General features: G+C 33.8%; 1 protein-coding gene across 4 annotated transcripts; it reads right to left on the reverse strand.

Moving 5' to 3' along the window:
* Window positions 1-1,776: 1,776 nt before the first annotated feature.
* On the reverse strand, window positions 1,777-21,256 carry LOC101899464 (discs overgrown protein kinase). 4 transcript variants are annotated; one of them, XM_005179540.4, is made up of 3 exons: window positions 21,063-21,256; window positions 4,435-4,659; window positions 1,777-4,369 (listed from the first exon to the last, which is right to left on the reverse strand). In XM_005179540.4, exon 3 carries the CDS (start codon window positions 4,204-4,206, stop codon window positions 2,884-2,886), a length of 1,323 nt encoding a protein of 440 aa, XP_005179597.1. In that variant the 5' UTR covers window positions 4,207-4,369; window positions 4,435-4,659; window positions 21,063-21,256; the 3' UTR covers window positions 1,777-2,883. The 4 variants fall into 4 exon arrangements, with proteins under 4 accessions (XP_005179597.1, XP_019890952.1, XP_005179599.1 ...); XM_020035393.2 differs by having other exon boundaries at window positions 20,972-21,256; XM_005179542.4 differs by lacking the exon at window positions 21,063-21,256 and adding an exon at window positions 20,578-20,596.
* Between the last annotated feature and the right edge of the window lie 259 nt (window positions 21,257-21,515).

A 21,515-nucleotide genomic window follows, 5' to 3' on the forward strand; every position in this document is an offset into this window, starting at 1 on the left:
TCAAACTATTTTGGGTGTTTGTAGGTGTGAACGATTGCTTCTTTTTGATAAACCACGACAGCTCGTAGTTGATATTAGGACCAAAGCATTGGATTTCAGTTTCATAAAACTGTTACTGTTTTTTACATTTCGGTACTCTTTAACGCCAGCCTTAAAATGTACTACTTCTACGCACAATAAAATCCATATATATTTCAATTCAAAAATATGATATGAAATATATATTTTATACAACAAATCCAAGTATCAATAACTCGCTCTGGACCTAATAGAATTATAGTTCTAAATGGTATAAGTAAAACTTGAAACCATTCCCTTTGAATTTGAAAAAAAAAAAAACATTTAAAACCCAATTCATTTTTCTCCATTATAGTTCTCTCCTTGAAATAAGGAATTGATTTAAGGATTAAAACTCAAGGGAACAAATTACAAAGATTCTGGCTATCAATATTGTGTTAACCCAAAACAAAATACATTTATTTTCTTTTTTATAATTATTTTGATTTGATTTGTATATTTATGTTGTTCTGCCTATAAACTATAGATTTGGTTGTTCATTTTTTGCGTTTGTTTTACATATTTCATACTTTGTTAATTTGTTTGGGTTTTAAGTCTAAATAGCTGTATGTATTTCACTTACTTTTGATGTTGAATAAAATCTGTATGTTGCTAAAAAAAACAAAAGGATCAGCAAATAAGAAATAATATTTCTATATATTCTCTTGTTACACTTTGGAATAATAATTTATTGGCTTTGGGGATGAAGATAGAAATACAGTGTTACTAAGACTCCTCAAAATTGTCTGCAGTAAGGTTGAAAAATATCCTCATATTCTTTTTATGAACAATTAAAATTTTTGTGGAGTAAACTGAGTGAAGATGAAAAAGAGATAAAAATGTCGTCTAAAAATTTCCTTTAGATACGCCTTAACTTCAAACCATTTTCCTAGAATCTGTTTTACAGACAAATCAATATATTAACAATGAAATGCTGTAGTTGAGTAATATTCCAATTCCAAATACTATGTAAATTAATTTTGGAAACTAATTAATAAGTTATATTCCTTGAATGATTTTAAGATTTCGGGTTTGAGTCACTTGACGACTATGAATTTAATCAGCAAAGGGTTGTCAATATCTTCATTGATCCACAACTGCCCTTATAAATTTGTACAACATCCAAAATACGTTTAATTGGCAGATTTTGTAGTAATCAACCTGGAGTGGAAATTTGAAAGCACAAAACAATGCATTATGGAATTGTTTCCTATGCTCTACATGGGAATTCTTTAATTCAAAGAGACATATGTAGCATTTCTATTTTGGTAACAGAATGAACTCAGTCGATGAAGGAGTATTTCAAGTAAATTTGAATTTATTTCACTACTTTTATTTGTTTATTTCAAAATACCATTCCATCATTGAGATTTTCAGAAAAAAATCAATAAAATATATATATGAAATATATATATGTAAGTGAATGAAATCAACTAGAACAAAAATCTAAAAAAAAAAATATATTAAAATATTTTTGTTTAAGAACATGTATGAGAAAACGTCCCCTGCGCATTTTTGAATAAATCTCAATTATGTTTTCTTGAAAAAAAAAAAAATTTTTTTGCTGCTAAACTCCACTATTTTGAAAATTAAAATATGAAAACTGAAAAACAAATTTGATTACTTTTGTTATGTTGTTGCGGAAATAACTACACACAAAGAAGGCGTGGCATTCTTATTAGCGAAAAATGAGGATGTAAAAAATAGTTTGAATGGATGTTTAGTTTGTTTTTCGGTTTTGTTTGTTTTTTAGGATAAACTTCATTTATTTGTATAAAATTACAATAATCATATAAAAGAGTTGTATATATTATTTTGTTTTATTTATTATAATTTAAGATTTATTTCTGTTCATTTCAAATTAAAGCATTTAATTACATATAATTTAGTTTTTTGTTTTGTTTAAAAATAGGGAGAGAAATATGTTTGAAAAAAGAAAAAAATGAAAAACTAAAAAAATACGAACTAAATATAGAGTCGTATATTATAGCTGCTGGGGGTTTGGATTTTCAAAACTTGCTCTGCTCAGGTTCTTTTACATTAAATCTTTACTTCAAAAAATAATAATCAACCCGTGTATTGGGAATTGGCGTCAATGGCAGAATCGTGGCAAGTTTGAAAAACACAAATTTCCCCGCATAAATGTGTGGCCATTACTTTTTACATTTACATATTTTAGCTTTCTCTTTTTTCTTTTTGTTTAAACAAAATATAATAACTAATTGCATTTTCATTAATAATTTAACACAAAACTAATTCTTCTTCATTTAGTTGTATGAACGTTATTGTTATATATTATGAATAATATTATGAAATGATTTGTTTTTCTCTCATTTTTTCCTTCTCTTTTTTAAATTCTAAGAAAAAAAGGGGAAAACTTATAATTGCGTTTTGTTTTCTTTCTTTTTTAATAATGAAATTAATAAAAACATCTAAAAATATACAAGTTTACTACAAGCTAAATGTGTGGTTGTATGTTTGTTTAGTGTGTGTGAGTGTGTTTCATTTTGTGGCGGGGCAGAGGGAGTAGTACAAAGGGCTGAAGTGGGGGGCAAGGGACAAAAGTAGGAGCCATGACATACACACTTTTGCTCACAACAGACAACAGACGCCGAAGGCAGGCAAACGCACACACACGCTGCTCTTGCTCGCTCGTTGTTTTGCGTGTGACTGTATTCTATAAGTGGCGGCCACCGCAACCGTTGCCGCCGCCACCACGACGATGTGTCTAAATTTAGAGACGCGCAAGTATAGAGGGATAGATAAACGACATATAATATTAAAATATTATAGATAGATTTTGATAGAAATCTAAAAGATAAGATATTATTTTGCATTTCGTATATCGGCTACAACGCCGCCCGGTTGTACAACACCGCCAGGGCGCATGCGAATCGAGGGGCGACGTTCAGGTGTATCGTAGGGAGGGCGCGATGAATTTGTGGCTGCCATTGAATCGTCCATTGTGAGACCACCGTTTCCACCGCCACCTACCAGCATTTGGGAGCCTGCACCCATTATGCCACCGCCGCTACTGCTCACCAATGTTTGACCGCCAGCACCGCCAGTGCTCAACAGCTGTTGGGTTGCACTACCGCCAACTGTGGCCACAGCACTGGGAATTTGATTTTGATTGTGCTGGTGTTGTTGTTGGGCGACCGTTTGTTGTTGCTGCTGTGTCTGTGGACCGTTGCCCTCTTGGGCCGTCTGTTGGCCATTGCCATCTTGGGCTTGTTGTAATGCTTGTGGATTTCTTGGGCCACCGAATTTCAATAGGTTCCAATCGAACACATAATCATATGTGAAGCCCAAGCGATGAAACAGATTTCGGAACATTTTGCGTAGATAACAGTAGTCGGGACGCTGTTCGAAATGCAATTGCCGGCAGTAGTTCAAATAGTTAATAAACTCACTAGGGAAGCCTTTACACAGGGACACGATGGTGGTTGATAGTTTCTTTTCGGAAATACGCTCGTATTTCTGTCGTTTGTTGGCGGCCTTCAGTCCCTGCCAAGGCAAGGCGCCCAAATTGAAATACATCAATACATAGCCCAGCGACTCTAAATCGTCACGCCTTGACTGTTCGATACCTAAATGTGTGTTGATGGAGGCATAGCGTGCTGTGCCCGTTAGATTTTTGTTTTCCCGGTACGGTATATGTTTCATCGATCTGGAATCTCGGAACTTTTTCGCCAAACCAAAATCAATTATATACACCAAATTTCCCTTCTTTCCCAAGCCCATTAGGAAGTTGTCTGGTTTTATGTCTCGATGTATAAAATCACGTGAATGTATAAAATCGATACGCGATATCATTTGATCGGCCAGCAGCAAAACGGTCTTCAGTGTAAAACGACGATTGCAGAAATTGAATAGATCTTCGAGTGAGGGTCCGAGAAGTTCCATGACCATAACATTGTAATCACCCTCACTGCCACACCATATGATGCGCGGTATACCAATGCCGCCGCGCATTATTTTATAGAATTTCGATTCAATGTGTAGCTGGGGATGTTTAGTGCGTATACATTCTAATTTGATGGCAACTTCTTCGCCTGTGTTGATTGTTGTGCCCAAATAGATATCACCAAAGGAACCGGAGCCAATTTTACGTCCAAGACGATATTTATTGCCAACACGTAACTCCATTGTGTTGTCTGTGTTTGTGTGTGTGTGCGGGGTAGATATTTATATGTGATGGGAGGGCGGGGAGGCAATGATTTGTGTGAAAAGGACTATTTTTAGGATACCGCTGCTAGAGCGTTCTTGCAATAAAGTAAAGTGACCAGAGTTTCCCTCTCTGTTGAAGTTTCTGCAAAAAGAAAAAAAATACATATTAATGGAGAGGCAATTTAAGTATATGACAACGTTTATTACCTTCGTTTGTTTCCACTTGGTGTCCAAATATTTTTCTATTTTTATAACAACTTTTTGTTGTTTGTTAATTAGGTGTTTGTAGTTTTCTTCCTTTATTTTAGAGCGGCGTAAATCCTTTGAGAAGCTGGGCTGGCGGCGGAACGGTTTTAATAATTCAAATGTGTAGTTGTTGCTGTTCTTCTTTTGTTCTTAGTATTTTATGTATTATCCTCTGCTTATAATTATCTGCAAAATGAAAATACAAAAATTAATAACTGTATTTTAATAATTTATTTTACAATTCTTCTGTTATTAATAAATTCAATAAATGATCCACATATTTATCAAGTGTTTATTCATCTTATGAGAGAGTAGTACTCCGACAAAATTAATTCTGCCGTATTAAAAGGGTTTCTATAAAAAGAGATTATTTCCAAAAATACATTTGAATAATTGGAAGAATTTTTTAAAGACATTTTCCACAATTTTTTTTCTGCCGAATACTGTTAAAACATATATAAAGACAACCTAGGAAATATAAAATTTTTAAATTGCAGCTTCTGTCGTAGCTAGTCTATTTTGGGTTACTATTTCATTTAATATTTTCAGTTACACATAATATGTCCAAGGACGTCGGAGCGCCGCCTATACCTAACCTAAAATTGCAAATCACATATAAAATTTAAAAGCAACAAATCTACAAGCCCAAAATGTTCAACAAAATTGAATTGTTGTTCTCTAATTTAACATAAAACATAAATTAAGAGTAATATAATTTACCTTTTAGCAACAATTAAACCAAGACAAAACAACAACAACGTTAGCAAAGTGATAACAATTAGTAAAAAAAACTTGAGTTTCAACTACCACCATACTGGGCAGTAAGTAGTCAGCGTTAAGGTCAATTGACTAAAAAAATAAAAGTAGAAAACACAATTGTTGTAGTGGAATACAACATTTTGAAAAACTAAAACTATTTAGCAATGTAAACAAAAAAAAAAAAATTGTGAATGTTGAAAACAGCTGTGCTGGTTTACAACATTTCGTCGGTATGCAACAAGTTTCAAAATGTTACAAAATGCCACACGGATAAATATGGGGAGAGAGGTGTCGGCTTTCAACAAAAAATGTTATTTATGACAGATAATCGTAGATTTTATGAAACATCTCCACACGAATTTAGAAAATATATTGACCGGCCATCATCGTGACTTTGATGGAGCCTTCGACAATGTGAAACTTGAGTCCATTCAGTTAGTTTTGGATTATTTGTTGTCACCTACATTATATCGAGCTGAATCGTTAAAGATCCAATAGGTATTCGGATAATGGTAACGCAATGACTTTATCGGAGATCTATGAATCTATGATTCTTTAGATATTTTACAAGAGATTTAGGCGTCGGGAATCTACAGGGTGATATGAAAAAACTGCAACCAACTTTACACTGTTGTCATTTCTAAGCCACTCGTCCGACAGCTGTTAAAATTATTCCAGTGACATCTCATTATATTGTTTACAAGTGTACCAAACGCTTTTGGTGAGAATTTTCCAGAAAAAAAGGTATTCGTGATGGAATTCAAGCGTGATAGTGTGATTTTTTTAAATGTGAATAAATCTTTTGTGTCTCGTACCATCGCTCGTTACCGTGATACTGGTAGCGTAGCCCGACGTCAAGGAAGTGGACGAAAAAAACAGCAACATCAACAGAAATGGTTCGAAAAGTAAAGAAGCGACTCGATCGCTGCATTTCCAGCGCACAATGGCCATCAAAATCACCCTATATAGTGTTTTACAAAGGTTCCAGAATGCGGAAATTTCATATACCCTCGCATTCCCCACAATAGAATAGTTCGAATATAGAGACGAGCAAGAGGATCTATTAACTCTAATACAAGCTTAACAATGTCATGTTTTCCTATCGGAAATATTTACAATATTAAAGGATTTTGAGATGATAGATGTGATGGTAATGATGGGTTCTGGGCAATCTTCAAATAAATAAATAATCCCAATTAATCTTACAGCGAGGAAGTTATGAAAATTTGTGTAGGGGATAAGGTATGAAGGTCAATCATATATTCTTCTTTTAGAACTACTCTGTTCCCACTACACTTTAGTCAAGCCTAGATGAAAATTCTGAGAAGTTTTCATTGGCCAATATCACATATTGATCTCTCGCAAGTGTCCAGCAATTGAGAATTGGTGATATAAAATATTGTAGGCTATGGAATATAAAAGAGAATAGTTAAAATGAGTACATTTTGTTTGGATGCCCTCAATTTCGGATCGCTCTTTTTTCCTACTACGCTCTTTCGACGGTAAACTATTCTACCGCCACACTTTTTTTTATTTGCAGTCTTCTTCTCCCATGTTTCTTCTTTTCTGGTTGGAATTAACATAATAGTCTCTGAGTGAAATGGCTGTTCCTTGCTTAAACAGGGACATATGCCTCCATAACTAAAACTAAACAAAAAAACTGGAGCTAGGAAATTTACCGACGAATCATCGATCATGAAGGGACTGAAATTGAAACCCTCCACGGAGTTCAATATATTTGTGTTGTTGGCGACTACCAATAGGTTTGGATCATACAAACAGGAGTTTCGATCGGAAACAAATAACATAATGTTAAGTTCGGCAGTGCGGAACTTTTAATACCCTGGATACCTGGTGTAAAAGTATAAATTCCAGTGAAAAGTCTTCAAAATGTATGTGTGCAATCATGACTCAAAAAGAAAGGGTGCTCAACTTGAAGCAAACTATAAAAATGCAGTTCTGTACCGGAGTTTTACAGTGTCAAATAGACTTATAAAAAACAACACTTGGTTTTGTTTATTTTATATTTTTATATTCTCCACCATAGTATGGAGAGTATATTAAGTTTTTCATTCCGTTTGTAACACCTCTTGATTAGCATAAGAAAATTTAATCGATTTAGTGATGTCCGTCCGTCTATCCGTTTGTCCGTCTGTGGAAATCACTCTAGCTTCCTAACGAAATGAAGTAGATTGATAAAATTTTACTCAAATGTATATTAGGGCTGCAGGACTTTTGGTATTGAAATTGGGCCATGTAGGTCCACGTTTTGCCATATTTCCAATGTAACGGTACCTCCCGATATTCGGTATTTTGATGATTTTAACGACATTATTCACCGGAATTGTTTCAAATTTGGTATTTGAAGGTCGAAATGGATACTACAGAAAGACAGAAAATTATCTGTGCAGGTAGACGTTCTGGTATAGCACTCATATAACGGTACCTCCCGATATTCGGAATTTTGTTGATTTTAGCGACATTATTCACTCAAATTTTTTCAAATTTGGTATTGTTCGTAATGGATGCTACAGCCTATGACAGTTGATTGTCTGTGAATGTCCATGTTTCGTATAGTCCCCATATAACGGTACCTCCCGATATTCGGTATTTTGATGATTTTAACGACATTATTCACCGGAATTGTTTCAAATTTGGTATTTAATGTTCGTAATGGATACTACAGCCTAAGACAGAAAATTGTCTGTGCAGGTCCACATCTTCGTATAGCCCCCATATAACAGTACCCCCCCGATATTCGGTATTTTGATGATTTTAGCTACATTATTCACCAGAATTTTTTTTAAGTTTCGCATTTGAATAATGTAATGGCTTATGACAATAGTTATTTATGCAGGACCAAACCGTCGTATAGAACCTAATATAACAGCTCCATTCGGTATTTTTAAGATCTTAACAGAATTTTCAACGGATTTTATTGCTTTTGAGAATTGCCAAATTCATTCCAAATGGTGGATTGTATTCAAAGTTTGGCCCGGCCGAACATATAGCTTTTTTACTTCTTATTTTCTTAATTCCTTTTTTAATAATTAATATTGAGGTTTTTAGCTATTACCAGTTTCAAATACGAAATTTAAAGTAATTCCGAGGAAAATTAAGCTCAAATCATCGAAATACCGAATATCCAAGTGTTCCATTATGTGGAGCTATACGAAAATGTAGACTGATAGAAATCATTCTCAATACCAATCAGAAACAATGCAAACTATTATGCTGATTAAGGGACCTCCGAAGAATTTAAAATACCCTCTATATAAAAAGAAGCTAGATATCTAAAATGGCCAGTCAAATATATATGTAATAAAAGTAAGAGCGTTTAGTAAAAAATATAGATTACCTCTTTCCCGATGTTATCACTGCAGGACAAAGTATGTACGAAGCAAAATTTGACAACAAGGTCCATTTGGTAAAGCCTTCTACCATGCTCTGTTTTATTAACGACGTTTAATTTGGCTGGATAGAATTGCTTACACAGAGTATTCATTGAGAGGATTTAAACGACCTAATGATAATGAAATACTAAAATAGAGCTGTATTGGTTGGAAATTGTAGCAAAAGCCTTTGAAATCCATAAAATCAAGAGGTTCCATGGACTTTACCAAATTGTGCTTATTTGAAATATTTATCGAACAGTATATTTCTAAATAAAAGGAAAATGGTTTCGAATAAATTGTGTCTGGAAAGAACAAAATTGTTTAAATATATTTGTTTCAATATATTTGGACAATAGGTTCAGAGGCTTTTGAGCTCCTGAGTGGCCAAATCAGCTATTTGTAACATTGATCGGGCTGATTATGTCTCGAAGAGTAAGAGGAAATTCAGGATACTAAAAGAAAATTCAGAGATTGGTTCTAACCAAATTATATAAAAATAAAAAAACACGACATTTAATGAAATTTTTGAAAATTTTTGTCAAATCCCAAAAAACTAATTAACCCCACAGAACGAAACACTTTCTTCAATTCGAGCAGTGCGTCTTTATGGTGAAGATTTTTCAAACGATAAACCGCTGTTTTTCAACTTCCAAAACTTAATCGAAAATGTTGCAAACTTTATTGCGACTTGGGAACCGACTTTTTATTTTGATCGATAGAACAGCTTTTATTGGTGGGCTTGTTTGCGACCAAAGCTCAAAAGTACAAGCAAAAAAGGGAAAGAACAATTGCAGAATTTTAGAGAAATGAAAAAAAAGCAGATAATCATAAATACTAGAATAAATATAGAATTACAATTATAATCACATTGTGTTGTTTTGCATAAAATCAAATACATTTCATAGTTGGCAATCATTCACATCGATAATGGTAATAGGTAAACAAACAAAGACTCCGATTACACAAAAGTATACCATGCAAAAGAAAAAGAACACGTGTATCAACTGAGAGATAGACTGGCGGACAAAAACGATACTGACTGACGATGAGGCCGACTAATGCAGTAATATGTGCCTTAAAACAACAAATATAAAAAATATTTGAAACAATATGACGAATATGTGATCTCAAGAGTGAAAAAATATATTTATTGCAATATTTTTGTTTGGTTGCTTTTCACTTAGTCTCCGGCAGTGTCTGGTGGGCTGCTGTCACTATTCGGTGTTTGAATTGATTTAATACCTCCAACTAGACGAGTGCTTGCAATCGACACAGACAATCCAAACGGCCAGCTAGTTAGCTAAATCGGGCAAAGGAAAATGAAGCGCAAGGCTGAAAATCTATATAGGATGCATGTAGTAGCTTAGCTGCTTTTCAATCGAAATATTTAGTATTTGTAGTTGGAATGTTATAGGGACTCCGAACGACGTTACGATAATATGTAACAGCACATGTTATTGTACGTACATACATGCCATGAATATTGTCGTAACTATGTGTGTAATTCAATAAAAGTAAAGAAGAAGAAGAAGAAAGAGCGACGTTGATGATACACACAACATATTGATTTTTTTGTATAATACATGTATTAAAAAGTCAACTGGTATAACCATCCATCCATCGGTCGGCCGGTCTGTAGTTATTATCTCCTTAAAGTGCATTCAAGAAACCATTCTATTGTTTTTTGCTATCCCCTCTCTTTTGCTGAACTATATTGAATATATATTGGAATAGAAAACAAAAACTAATAATGGATGGTATTAAAATTAATAGAGAACAAATAAAAGTATTATGCGCAGCTAGTTGCTACTAAGTCTAGTAGGCGACGGGAGGAAAGGGTTTGAAACAGATGATTATCTTTTGTACACCCCATCATTGTACGTCAATGGTGGGGTAGTGAGGTGTATTAGTTTTCTATTTTAAAAGAGGATTATTGATTTTCTAATTGATTGAGTGGATAATGTTTATCACTTTTACTTGAAGGGGGTTATTTTGCATTTTAAGGTCATACATTGTAAATAGAACGCAGAGTGACTGGTTGAAGAGATATGTGGCAGTTTACGATGCGTGATGTTGCATATGTTATGAAAAACTGTCCTGTCAGATGGGAATCTTACTGTTGGTCACTTGGTTTAGCAGCAGCAGCACAAAAGTTATGTTATACTAATATTGTTTCAAAAAGCAAAAAAATTGTATAAATAAATTGTATAAATTATATAATAAATTGCATTTATTAGAGATTACTTCTAAGAAGAATTATAGAAACATAGTATTATGTTAGCAATCCCTTTGAAAATCAGTCAAATTTGAAAAATCAGAAACTTGAAAAAAATCAAAAAAATTCCGGAAACTATCACTTGAATGAAAACCGTTAAATGGAGGCTATACGAAGACGTGGTCCCTGCATAAGTTATTTGTGTCATAGGCCGTAGTAACTGTTCCGAACTTTATATACGAAATAAGAAACAATTCCGTTGAATAACGTCGTAAAAATCATCGAAATACCGAATATCGGGAGGAAACGTTAATAGGGGTTATTTGATATCGGAGGCCTATGTAGACATTTCTCTTCCAGGGGATAGTGTACTTACAAGGAGCCCCTTTTTTGCATTTTTCATCCAAATACCGAATATCGAGGGGGTACCTTTATATGGGGACTATACGATATTGTGGAACTATATAGACAATTATCTTTTAGGGACAGACAGATCTGTACAAAATTTTAGCTTCCTATCTTAATTCGTTTTGACTGTAGCGTAATTACAACCGACAGACAAACGGACGGACAGAACTAAATCGTCTCAGAATTTTACACAGATCAAGAATATATATACTTTGTTTGGTTTAAAATTCCATGAGTTAATATACCTTTCAAATTATATATGGTGGAAGGTATAGCAATTGCAAAAGTTATGCCAATAGCGATAATATTGCAATATTACATAACAAGACCCACTTTAAGGTAGATTAGCCTTCTGTTCGACGGCTCAATATCGAACACTCGTATAAATCAATTAATATTTTTAAGTTGATAATTAAAAATACGGATAAGTACTTCGCTGTTCTTCGACAGCCAGTCTCTTAATTGGCGATCTTACCGAAACGCCGGTGATTCTCACCTAAGCCCTATTAATTGATAGAAGGAAACTTTTTTTTTTCTAGAGATTGCCAACTACTTCGGTGAGAGCCTTCTTTAAAGTTTTTAAGCAATTTATTTAAACAGACCTTAAATAATGTAATGTAAGACTTCTGATTATAATGTATGATCGCAAATTTTGATTAATCGTAAGATTAATTGAGCTCCCACCTGGACCTAATTCGTTATTTCATTCCCGACTAAATAACTATGGCCTGGGAAATAACAAAGCTTAAATGTCACGTATTTCCACTTAACTACACTTGACTTGAGAAGGTGTCGGGGTCTCTAAACATGTGCCAAACGATATTCCTAATTCGGTCCAACGCAATCCAATTGTTACCAACAGTACAGGAAAAAGCGAAAAAAAATTATGATTTTAAGGCTGAAAAGATGAGACACGTTTATCGGGATGTCTTTCATCAATAAGTGTCCAATATGAGCGTTTAATATATGTCTACCAACATAAATGTTCTATTGTATGGGTCCACCAGTATTTTTGGATAATAGTCGTCACGTGCATGTCCGTCGACATGATCATTCATTCAGGTGCATTCTAATATCTACAGTCCATGATCTAAAAGTATCAGCTCCCTGACACTGAGATCAGAAGTTTGGAGCTGTCGAAGCTATTTGTGATCATTTGCTACAACCGCTTCCTCTGCTGTTAACTTACTGTGTTGGAACTGGTCTAATCTATGTCCGTTCTTCAGCTGATCCTTTCTGACTCACCTTGCTGCGGAGTTTTTGGGTAGATGATGGTTTGGGTAACTCAAATACCCAACTGGGTACTGTTACAAAAACATTATATTATTCTGACGTACGGGAAGTTTAAACAATTGCCGTATTCAGGACGACATTGTGAATGGCCACAAATCATTCGCAGACCGCACTGAATAGCTTAATCCGGAATTTATGGTGGGATCTATTCGATGAAAACGTCATACTGTGGCTAATACATTAAAGATATGTTAAGGCAGAGGGAGTTGGAGTTATTTAAATAATTAAGCCCCAAAATGAACATAAAAATCTTAATTGTCATAAAAAAGTAATAAACACGAAATAGAGCAACAAAAAGGAAAACAACTTCAGTTGCCGAATATGGCAGTCCATATGTTTGTAATATTTACAGTTGGACATGTTTTTTTATGAAGTTTGTTTTCTTTTTTAGGTTAAAACGCAGGTTATTGGGAGCTAAACAAAAAAAAAAAAAGGCAGCTACACAAAAATATATAAACACATTCATGATGATGGATATGACGACGATGACAGTGGCCAACACAGCAACAACCAAAAAATAATAATACCGAAACCACCAAATAGCTAAAATAGCCACTTAACTTCTTCTATTCCTTTTTCTTGTGATTCAATACAATGAAAGAGAAAATAAAGCACCATAAAAAATAAAGAAACTTATAGCAGAGAACATAAAAGATAACATAAAAACCAGAATTACTTTAAATACATACCAACAAAACAAATAAAGAAAGCCCAGAACCATTGAAGCGCAATCGCAACATCTATTATCTAGTTATTGAAGTGGAGAGGGTTTTGTGTAGTGTTGTTGGCAAGGTGTTATAAACGAAAACCATGTCATTTCTTCTAGCTTACCAAAAAAGAATAAGCTAGGTAGCGTCATAAGACTGGTTGACTGACTGCCGGTTGGTCTGGCTTTGTTGGCCACTAAGAGTCATGCATGATGAGTGGTTTATACCACAAACACTTACTGCAGCTTTCGTCAATTTTCTTGTTCGAACAAAAAAAAAAAAAAAAAGAAAAACGAAGCAAAACAAAACTTCCGTGATTCAAATTCTTGATTAATGATAAGATTTTTTTTCGTTTTGTTGCTTTACCTTCTCTTTCTTGGCACTGGGGTTTTTCATTATTCTTCGAATTGTGTTAAACCTTTTCAAACAGCTGTTGACTGACCTCTGATTTTTCTTCCTCCTCTTCTCTTTAAGAATGTTTCACTATGAAGAACAATGCTTTAAGGTTTATGTGGAAACTATTTCACCACTATTTTGTCTCCCATTGCCTAAGATTCTATTCTATACTTATTTCCATGTGTAGAAATGTTGTTTCTTTCGTAAGTTTTCTATAATCTTCAACTACTATTTGCATTTACCAAAAGGAAAACAATGTTGTCCGGACTCTGAACTCAGTGTGTGCAACGTGACAGTACGATAATCGTATGGTAAAACTGTGTCTCTATGCGTTTCAAGTGCGTGTGCTGGAATATGGTTAGGTGATGAAACGGAAAAAATCAAAACAAAGAAAAAAGAAAGCCAAGATTCCAACCAAGGAAAAAATAAAATAACGGTACAAAACACGGTGACAATAATGTGTGTAAAATACAAAATGAACTTTAAAATCACTTTTATTGTCTAAGAAATTTCAGGTACCGAATCAATATAGATGGCGCATCCATTGACTTATTGTCATTTGATACTCCCCGGCAGTTACCGGCGGGGGCTTGTAGATGACAAGTATTTTATTCATGCAGAATTTGTGGACTCTAGAAATTCTTAAAATATAACATGTATACAAGGGACTTTGTTTTTGATGATAAATTATAGAATCCCACAAACCAGAAAAGTTGATCCATTGAAACTGTCTCTAGAATTTGTATACCTTTAGCCTATGGACGTTGATTTAAATATATTCTAACTTCCTTTGTGGATGGGTCAATCAATATACGCTGTATGTTATGAAAGTTAAAACTTTTTGTGAAAGGTACCGAACCGATTTCGCCTATTTTTCAGATCTCCTAAGAATGATGCAAATATTAAGAAGTGCAGAATACGAACGATATCAGATACCCTTTGCTTTCTATGATGTAAATTATTTCTATTAAAAATGTTGACCCAATTTACAGGTAGGGTCTAAACCAGTTATTTCGATTAAAAATATTTTGACTGTATCATATTATATATACCTCTGTAGACAAATGCCCACCCAAACTTCTGGTTATATCTAATAGGTAATAGGCTATAATGGTGTGAGGTAGTAGATGTAAAGCAACAGGAAACCAACCATTTCCCGAGGTTTGTTGACATACTACGTTTTATCAAACATTGTTGGGTTCCGACCTTCGCAACATACTCGGCAATGAAGTAGCAAATGAATTAGAAAGTTGCGCCACAAAGACAATCGACATAGATATAAATCATTCCGTGGAGCCATATCTAAGAAACTTATTTCGAATAATAAAGGAACATCACTCCCTGAAGGCTAAATGTGTCGACATCATCCCGGCACGTTATGCCGGGATGAGGAGATGACTAATACGTTCGAACATTTTCTCCGAGACTTCCCAATGTTCTCCAGTGAGGGAACTAATCATTTGAGAGAACAAATTACCCATAATCTGACTTCCTTCTAGGATGTAGAACTAGCAATTATTCTTCAACTGGCCAGAAAATTAAAGTGGTTTAAATAACACGATAGTGGCTAAAATAACACGTAATAATAAATAATTAAAATTATATTTTCAACTCAACTTTAATTCTATCTAAGCTATTCGCATAAACAATTCTTCTATACATTTCATTCACTCTCCTCCATTCCTTCTTTTTTCGGTCTCTGAGTGAAGCAGTTACCAAATAAGTCAACCGTTCCTAAATTCCAGTGTGGTGATTATATACGTCAATATTCGAGCGGTCCTGAAAACATTCAAGCAGCTTACACGAAGAATTGTATTAATTCTTAGAATGCAGAAAGGTTCTCAAATAACACAAATTCTTAATTTAGCTTGGATTCTAATTCATCGCAGTATCACAGGAAATGGAGCGGCGGATTATCGCCATAAGTTTCTCCATGGTCAACAATGTTAAACACCTAGAGACCGCTTTTAAAGCTCACTTCATACCAACTAATTGGGAAGACAGTATCATGGATTATTGCAGGTTTGCGATTTTGAAGAAAAAAAAAAATAATGTTCTAAACACTCACATCCATATCTTCGGCGGACTCAATGCTCATTCCTCATCTTATAAAATGTTTGTGCATAGTGCGGAAAAGGCTTGCCTATCCCAAATTATTGATTTTGGTTAACAGCATAATTTTTTTTTTTTTAAATTTCACAAAATATATAGACTTATTAAATGAAACCGATGGACGATGTCAAGTTTTTTTCGCTTCTCAAAAATATATATTTTTATATATAAATAAAAAACGACTACCACATGAAGTGTATAAAAATACCTAATTAGTTACCAAACTGCCGGTTATACATATGTATATATTATATAGGGTGTGATTTTTTCATGTCAGTCATTCAACAGGAAACATTTTTACTAATCTTAATTAGGATGTCCTTCTTAGGTCTGTTCGTTCACATGTCAAAAGGTTGTAAGAGTAATAGGCTTATTGTCCTAGCAACATAAATATACAAAATATGAAAACAGCAAGAAAACATGCAATACGATGACGACAAACTCCACCAACAATCAAATCTAACAAAGTAAGCATGTAGGAGGTTAATAATTATGTCAAGTTCTTAACGGTGAAAGTAAATAAGAAATAACCGGCAAATCCGGCTTTCCGTTGCCTAGGATACCAAGCGAATATATATAAAAAGAAAACAGAAAACTACAATTGCGTATATTAATGGGGACAATATAAAAATCCGAGACAGTGGGTAATATTTATTACATTGTTTACTGGAGGAGAGGTGATATTTGATTTTTTTGATGACAAGTACAAATTGTGTGGAGATGGTATGAATTTTCCCTGGAAACTACCTTGACAATGACTACCAGATGTCTTTCAACTAGTAACAGTTGCGGATGGATTTGCTTCAGATTTTTTTTATTTAGCATTTCACGCTTAAAATTTTGGCCTGCTGATTCTTTCATGGAAGTTATTTATATTGGACCCCGATTTAATGAAAAAAGGGGAATATTAGGATAGAGCAACTCTATTGACTACTTTTGACTAATAACTAACAAATAAAGAGTGCTGAGAGGATGAGGAGATGACAAAAACGGTTGTCTGTCAAAACTAAAAATATACCGTTGCAGCAGGAAACGCTTACATGCCATCCAAGTGTGCATCTGCCACCACTTGGACTGAGATCGTGGCGATGCTAATGTATCCAACATACGTCACAAATAGGTCTGCGCAATATCGCAGAGATATTGTGACTGTGATAGCAATATCTGTTATGGATACATGAGACCGAACTCTTTTAAGACTTTTTTAAGCCTAAATAGATAACCAGCCAAGTTGAAAATTAACTGCAGTGCACATATTCCACTGTGGGCGTCAAGACGGATGAATAGTTTCGATTGAAAATTTAGTATGAAATGAAAAAGACTACTCAATTTTATGGATCTTTCTGAAAAATATATATGGGATCTGTGGCTATATTTTAAACTATATGCAACAAAATTGACCGATTTTTGTTGAACAATTCCGTTACATATTATATATTCAATGTTACGCATATGAAGTTTATCCAAATCAGGACCAATTAAAACCAATCATTTCGTAAGGACGAATCAAACCACAGGCCGCGAAGATAGGCCGATCGCTAAAAATGTTCATGGCGGTCGAGGGCTACTAAGCATATAATAATATTTGATGTTCACTGCTATATACCTAATTATGAATAGAGACCACAAATATAAATCAGTCACATTTGGAAAAGACGAAAGTGGCTACAAAACAATGACCGACGGATTTTTCACTGCAATTCAGGGAATACTATTTGTTTACAAATAAATTAAAATAGAGATAACTAAATTAGTCATGTTCGCAATGGTAATGTTTTGATTATAGAAATCAATTTCATTCTAATTGTGTATGTTGCGTGCTTTTTTGGTTTTAGTTAAATTAACACCAAATCCGTAGTTGGTCCCCATTGTGATAAATGAATTCATCGATAAATTCAAATATGCAATTCATGATCACTTTTTTCGATTTGCCTGAAAGTAAAGGAAATTCACACACGCACATATACCAACACAAAACAACCCTTGTATATGAATATGCTAATAACAACCAAACTCAAAGAATAAAACGAAGCCATCCAAGCTTTGTAAGAAAGACCCGTTATTTCGAAAGGAAATAAAATCAAGAATTTTGATCCAATGGCATTTCCAAATCTATCCAATCCAAGCTAACAATCATCCTCGGAATATTAACAATGTGTAAGTATCGCGAAAAAGGCCTCGGACGAGTCGAATAAATCCAATTAAAATCGAAATAGTCATCGAGAAAGTCAACATAAGTGAAATGGTTGAAAATGTGAAAAAAGAAGGGTTAAGGCACGACTGTTTGTCTGCCTAGCATGTCCGTCCGTCCCCAGAAAGCATTGATTGTAAGAACGGATGTAATGTAAAAGAAAACAATGCATTGAACATTCCATAGCGAAGAGACAAACATGGAGATAAATGATGGTGGTGAAAAAAGGTCACTACTAATTGTTCTATTCTATTTATCTTCAAGTCAATAACCTAAAATATGCAGACTTCTAATGTACTACAATTTTGGTAATGGAGACAAGTGCTCACATAGTTTTGGAATAAACAACTGATGCAGATTTGCTTTGATAAGGCATCCATTACTTCTGGAAAACACAAAGAGTAAAATATTCAACAATATCTATAACATATTGCAATAAATAAAATCCATACCATTAAAGATTAACAACATTTGATTTCGAAAGCTGATTTCTTTCCAAGCTCTCTTTTTTGCAATTTTATTCGAAATTTTCTTTGTTTAGTATCAAGTGGTGGCTGCTGTTGGTGCTGCTCGGACGGACAACGATATGGATGACGATGAGGAACGGTGGTCGTGTTGTGTGCCTGTTTTACTTTTTTCTTCTTATGTTTTTGTCGTATTCAGGAGAATTGTATGTCAAATTATTGCTTCCATATGTGTTGCTGCTCTCTCTCTCTCATCAGTGCTGTTGAGCTTGCATGTGTAGTGAACTGACGGACATTGATTTTGAGACCAGCATTTTATTTTGTCTAAATTTCCACATGTTTTTACGCAACTTTTTTCAATTCTGCACACAATTTGTTTAATATGCTATTGAGACACATTTTAATTATTGTTTGCACATTTTTCACTAACTATTATAATTTTGTTCCGCATTTCTTTAATTTTGCAAAAGAAAATAAAACATCAAAACTTAACACCTAGACACGCACACACACAAATCACCATGTTCGAAAGAGTCAACGTCGTCATTGCATTTCGAGGACAGAGAAAACTAATTGTCGACGCCGTTAAATTACAGAAATCTAACGGCGGCAAAATAAAGAAATTTGATATGGGACCTTTTTATACCCTCCACCGAAGGAAGGTATATTAATTTGCCATGCAGACCTTATTATATATATAACGTAGAGCTTTGAAATTTTGGGCAATAATCCACATTTCAGATAATTCAGATACATTTATTCAAAACTGTTTTTTACCTAATGGGGGGTATTGAAAGTTCTTCCCGACATTAACTTGTTTTTTTGTTTACAAAATTAAAGGTCACAAATGTAATATTTAGGGGAAAATTTGGAACAAATTGAGTGTAGCTCCAGCTGGATACTTTACAGCCATAGACATGTTACGTCACCTGTGTTTATTACCCAGTTCGGTTCACTTGTCAAAAAGGCTTAAATTAAGTTCAGTTCAAGTTGACGGAAAATTCTGAAATGTTTACCGAAAGTAGGTCTTGTTATCCTAAACGCAGCGACATATTCTTTCGATACTTCCCGAGATAGTTGCTTTGTTTACATAAAAAACATAGGTGAAGTTACATTTCTGTGGCTGTAAAGTGTCCACACTTTATACTTTTTTGAAAGACACTAAAAATTTAAAATATGAAATATTTAGACTCAAAGAAGTCTCAGAGTGAGAAAGAAAATATGAATTGTTTTTTTATTTCTTATAAATTTTGTAAGAAATGCGGTATCTTATCTTTGCACGCCATTCTTTAAAGAACCCAAACACATTAAATCTGGAGTCACTTTTTTTATGAGGGGTATATACCGATTTTTGTCTACCAAGAGTTTTAGTACTACAAATACTAATTTTATTGCAAATGTGGCTTAACTTCAAAAATATTTTTCAAAATCGCGTAAATTAACACAAATAGCAAATAAATAATTTTTGTATTTTTTTAGTTATAGCCATAGTTGTCTTGGCCGATTTCTAAAAGTTATTTTTGTCTTCTTTAACCCAAGATGGTTGCTAGTAGAATTTTGGATAGATGTGTAAAACCATTTACAGGGTTTGACCCACCATTCATATATGCCATATATTAAATATTCTGTAGACCTTAGACGAATTCTTTGAAACTACTCTGTATGACCCTGGATTTCCACGATGATGAACACAGATGAAATGGGATATTTCCAGTAAAAGTCTAATTGCTATGTATCTGTAGGTATATAGTTCATTTTAGCATGTTTAAAGTATAATTTCTCAATTAAATTTTCAAAACCATAAACTGAACGTAATCACAAATCCGTCAACATTATACTATAGGTTTTGGAAGAAATTTTGAATACTAATTCTTTTAGATTAAACAGCGGCGGTTAACTAAGTTCAATTAATAAATATGCATACGTACTGTGATAGGTGTATGAAAAGGTATTCAGATTTTAAATATGTTTTATTGTTGCTATTAAATTAAAACAAAAAAACAAACAAATTAAGTCAACGGTTGTTTAGTTTTCGTAAGAAAAGAAAACAAATCAACGGCGGCGCATTACAGGGCCTCTGACAGCTGACTTTGTTTTCTGCTGTGAATGTTCTTTTTTTTGTTTGGATATCGAAAATGAGACTTAACTCTACACACACACTCACACTTATACGAACACATACATTTATATATAGTTGTCTCTTTTCGTTTCTTATAGTTTGGAAGAGGGCAATTGCACATTTCTTATTGTCACTGCATTTGACACTTTTTCTCTTTCGTAAGGAATTCCCAATTTTTTTTTCTTTAAAAAAATAATATCCGAAAAATAATATCGTCAACGAAGTCATACAACTTGATTTGTTTCACAAATTTGTATTTTTTCTCTATTATTATTTGATATGGTATTTTTGCAAAATATTCTTTCAACACACACGCTCGAACACAAAAATTTTGCATTATCAATTTTCACAAAGCTCGCACATTTTGTCGTGTTGTGGTGTGGCGCTGCTGCTCACATACTCATATTTTTCTGATAGCTCACTGGCTCGGTCGTCTCACCTTCAACTTTTTTCATTTCATTTACGTATACAAAGCTTGGGGTATTTTTTCTTCACTCTAATTTTTTCGCATTTCTTCAATTTACACTTACATTTTTTAACTGTTATAGTTGTTGGCGTTTCCTATATTTATTGATATTTTTGTAATTATTTTATTGAATTTATTTTGTTGTTTAGTTAAATAAAAAATAACTATTTCTGTTTCTTGAATTTCCGTGTGCCATGAATTTTACTTCGCCATTGTGAAAAAATTGTATGGAATTTCGAAATTCGAATTCTCGTTTGACATATTTCGCGTTTGCCAGGGTGCAGTGTTGATAATTTGGTAGTAAATCCACGTTGCTCTACCATGCCAGATGTTTTTGGTACTATGGCGCAGAGTTGTATGTTGGAATATTAAAATTTGCTTTTTAGAGTATTTATACAATTTATCGTACAATCAGTTTTAATTCATGAAAATAAGTGAAAAACTTATTATAACGTATGTTTGGTAAAATTTGTTACCTATTTTGGGACGTAATAAACTTTTGGAGATAGAAATAGAT

Source organism: Musca domestica, unplaced genomic scaffold, assembly GCF_030504385.1.
Source record: "Musca domestica strain aabys unplaced genomic scaffold, Musca_domestica.polishedcontigs.V.1.1 1, whole genome shotgun sequence".
Classification (NCBI taxonomy): domain Eukaryota; kingdom Metazoa; phylum Arthropoda; class Insecta; order Diptera; family Muscidae; genus Musca; species Musca domestica.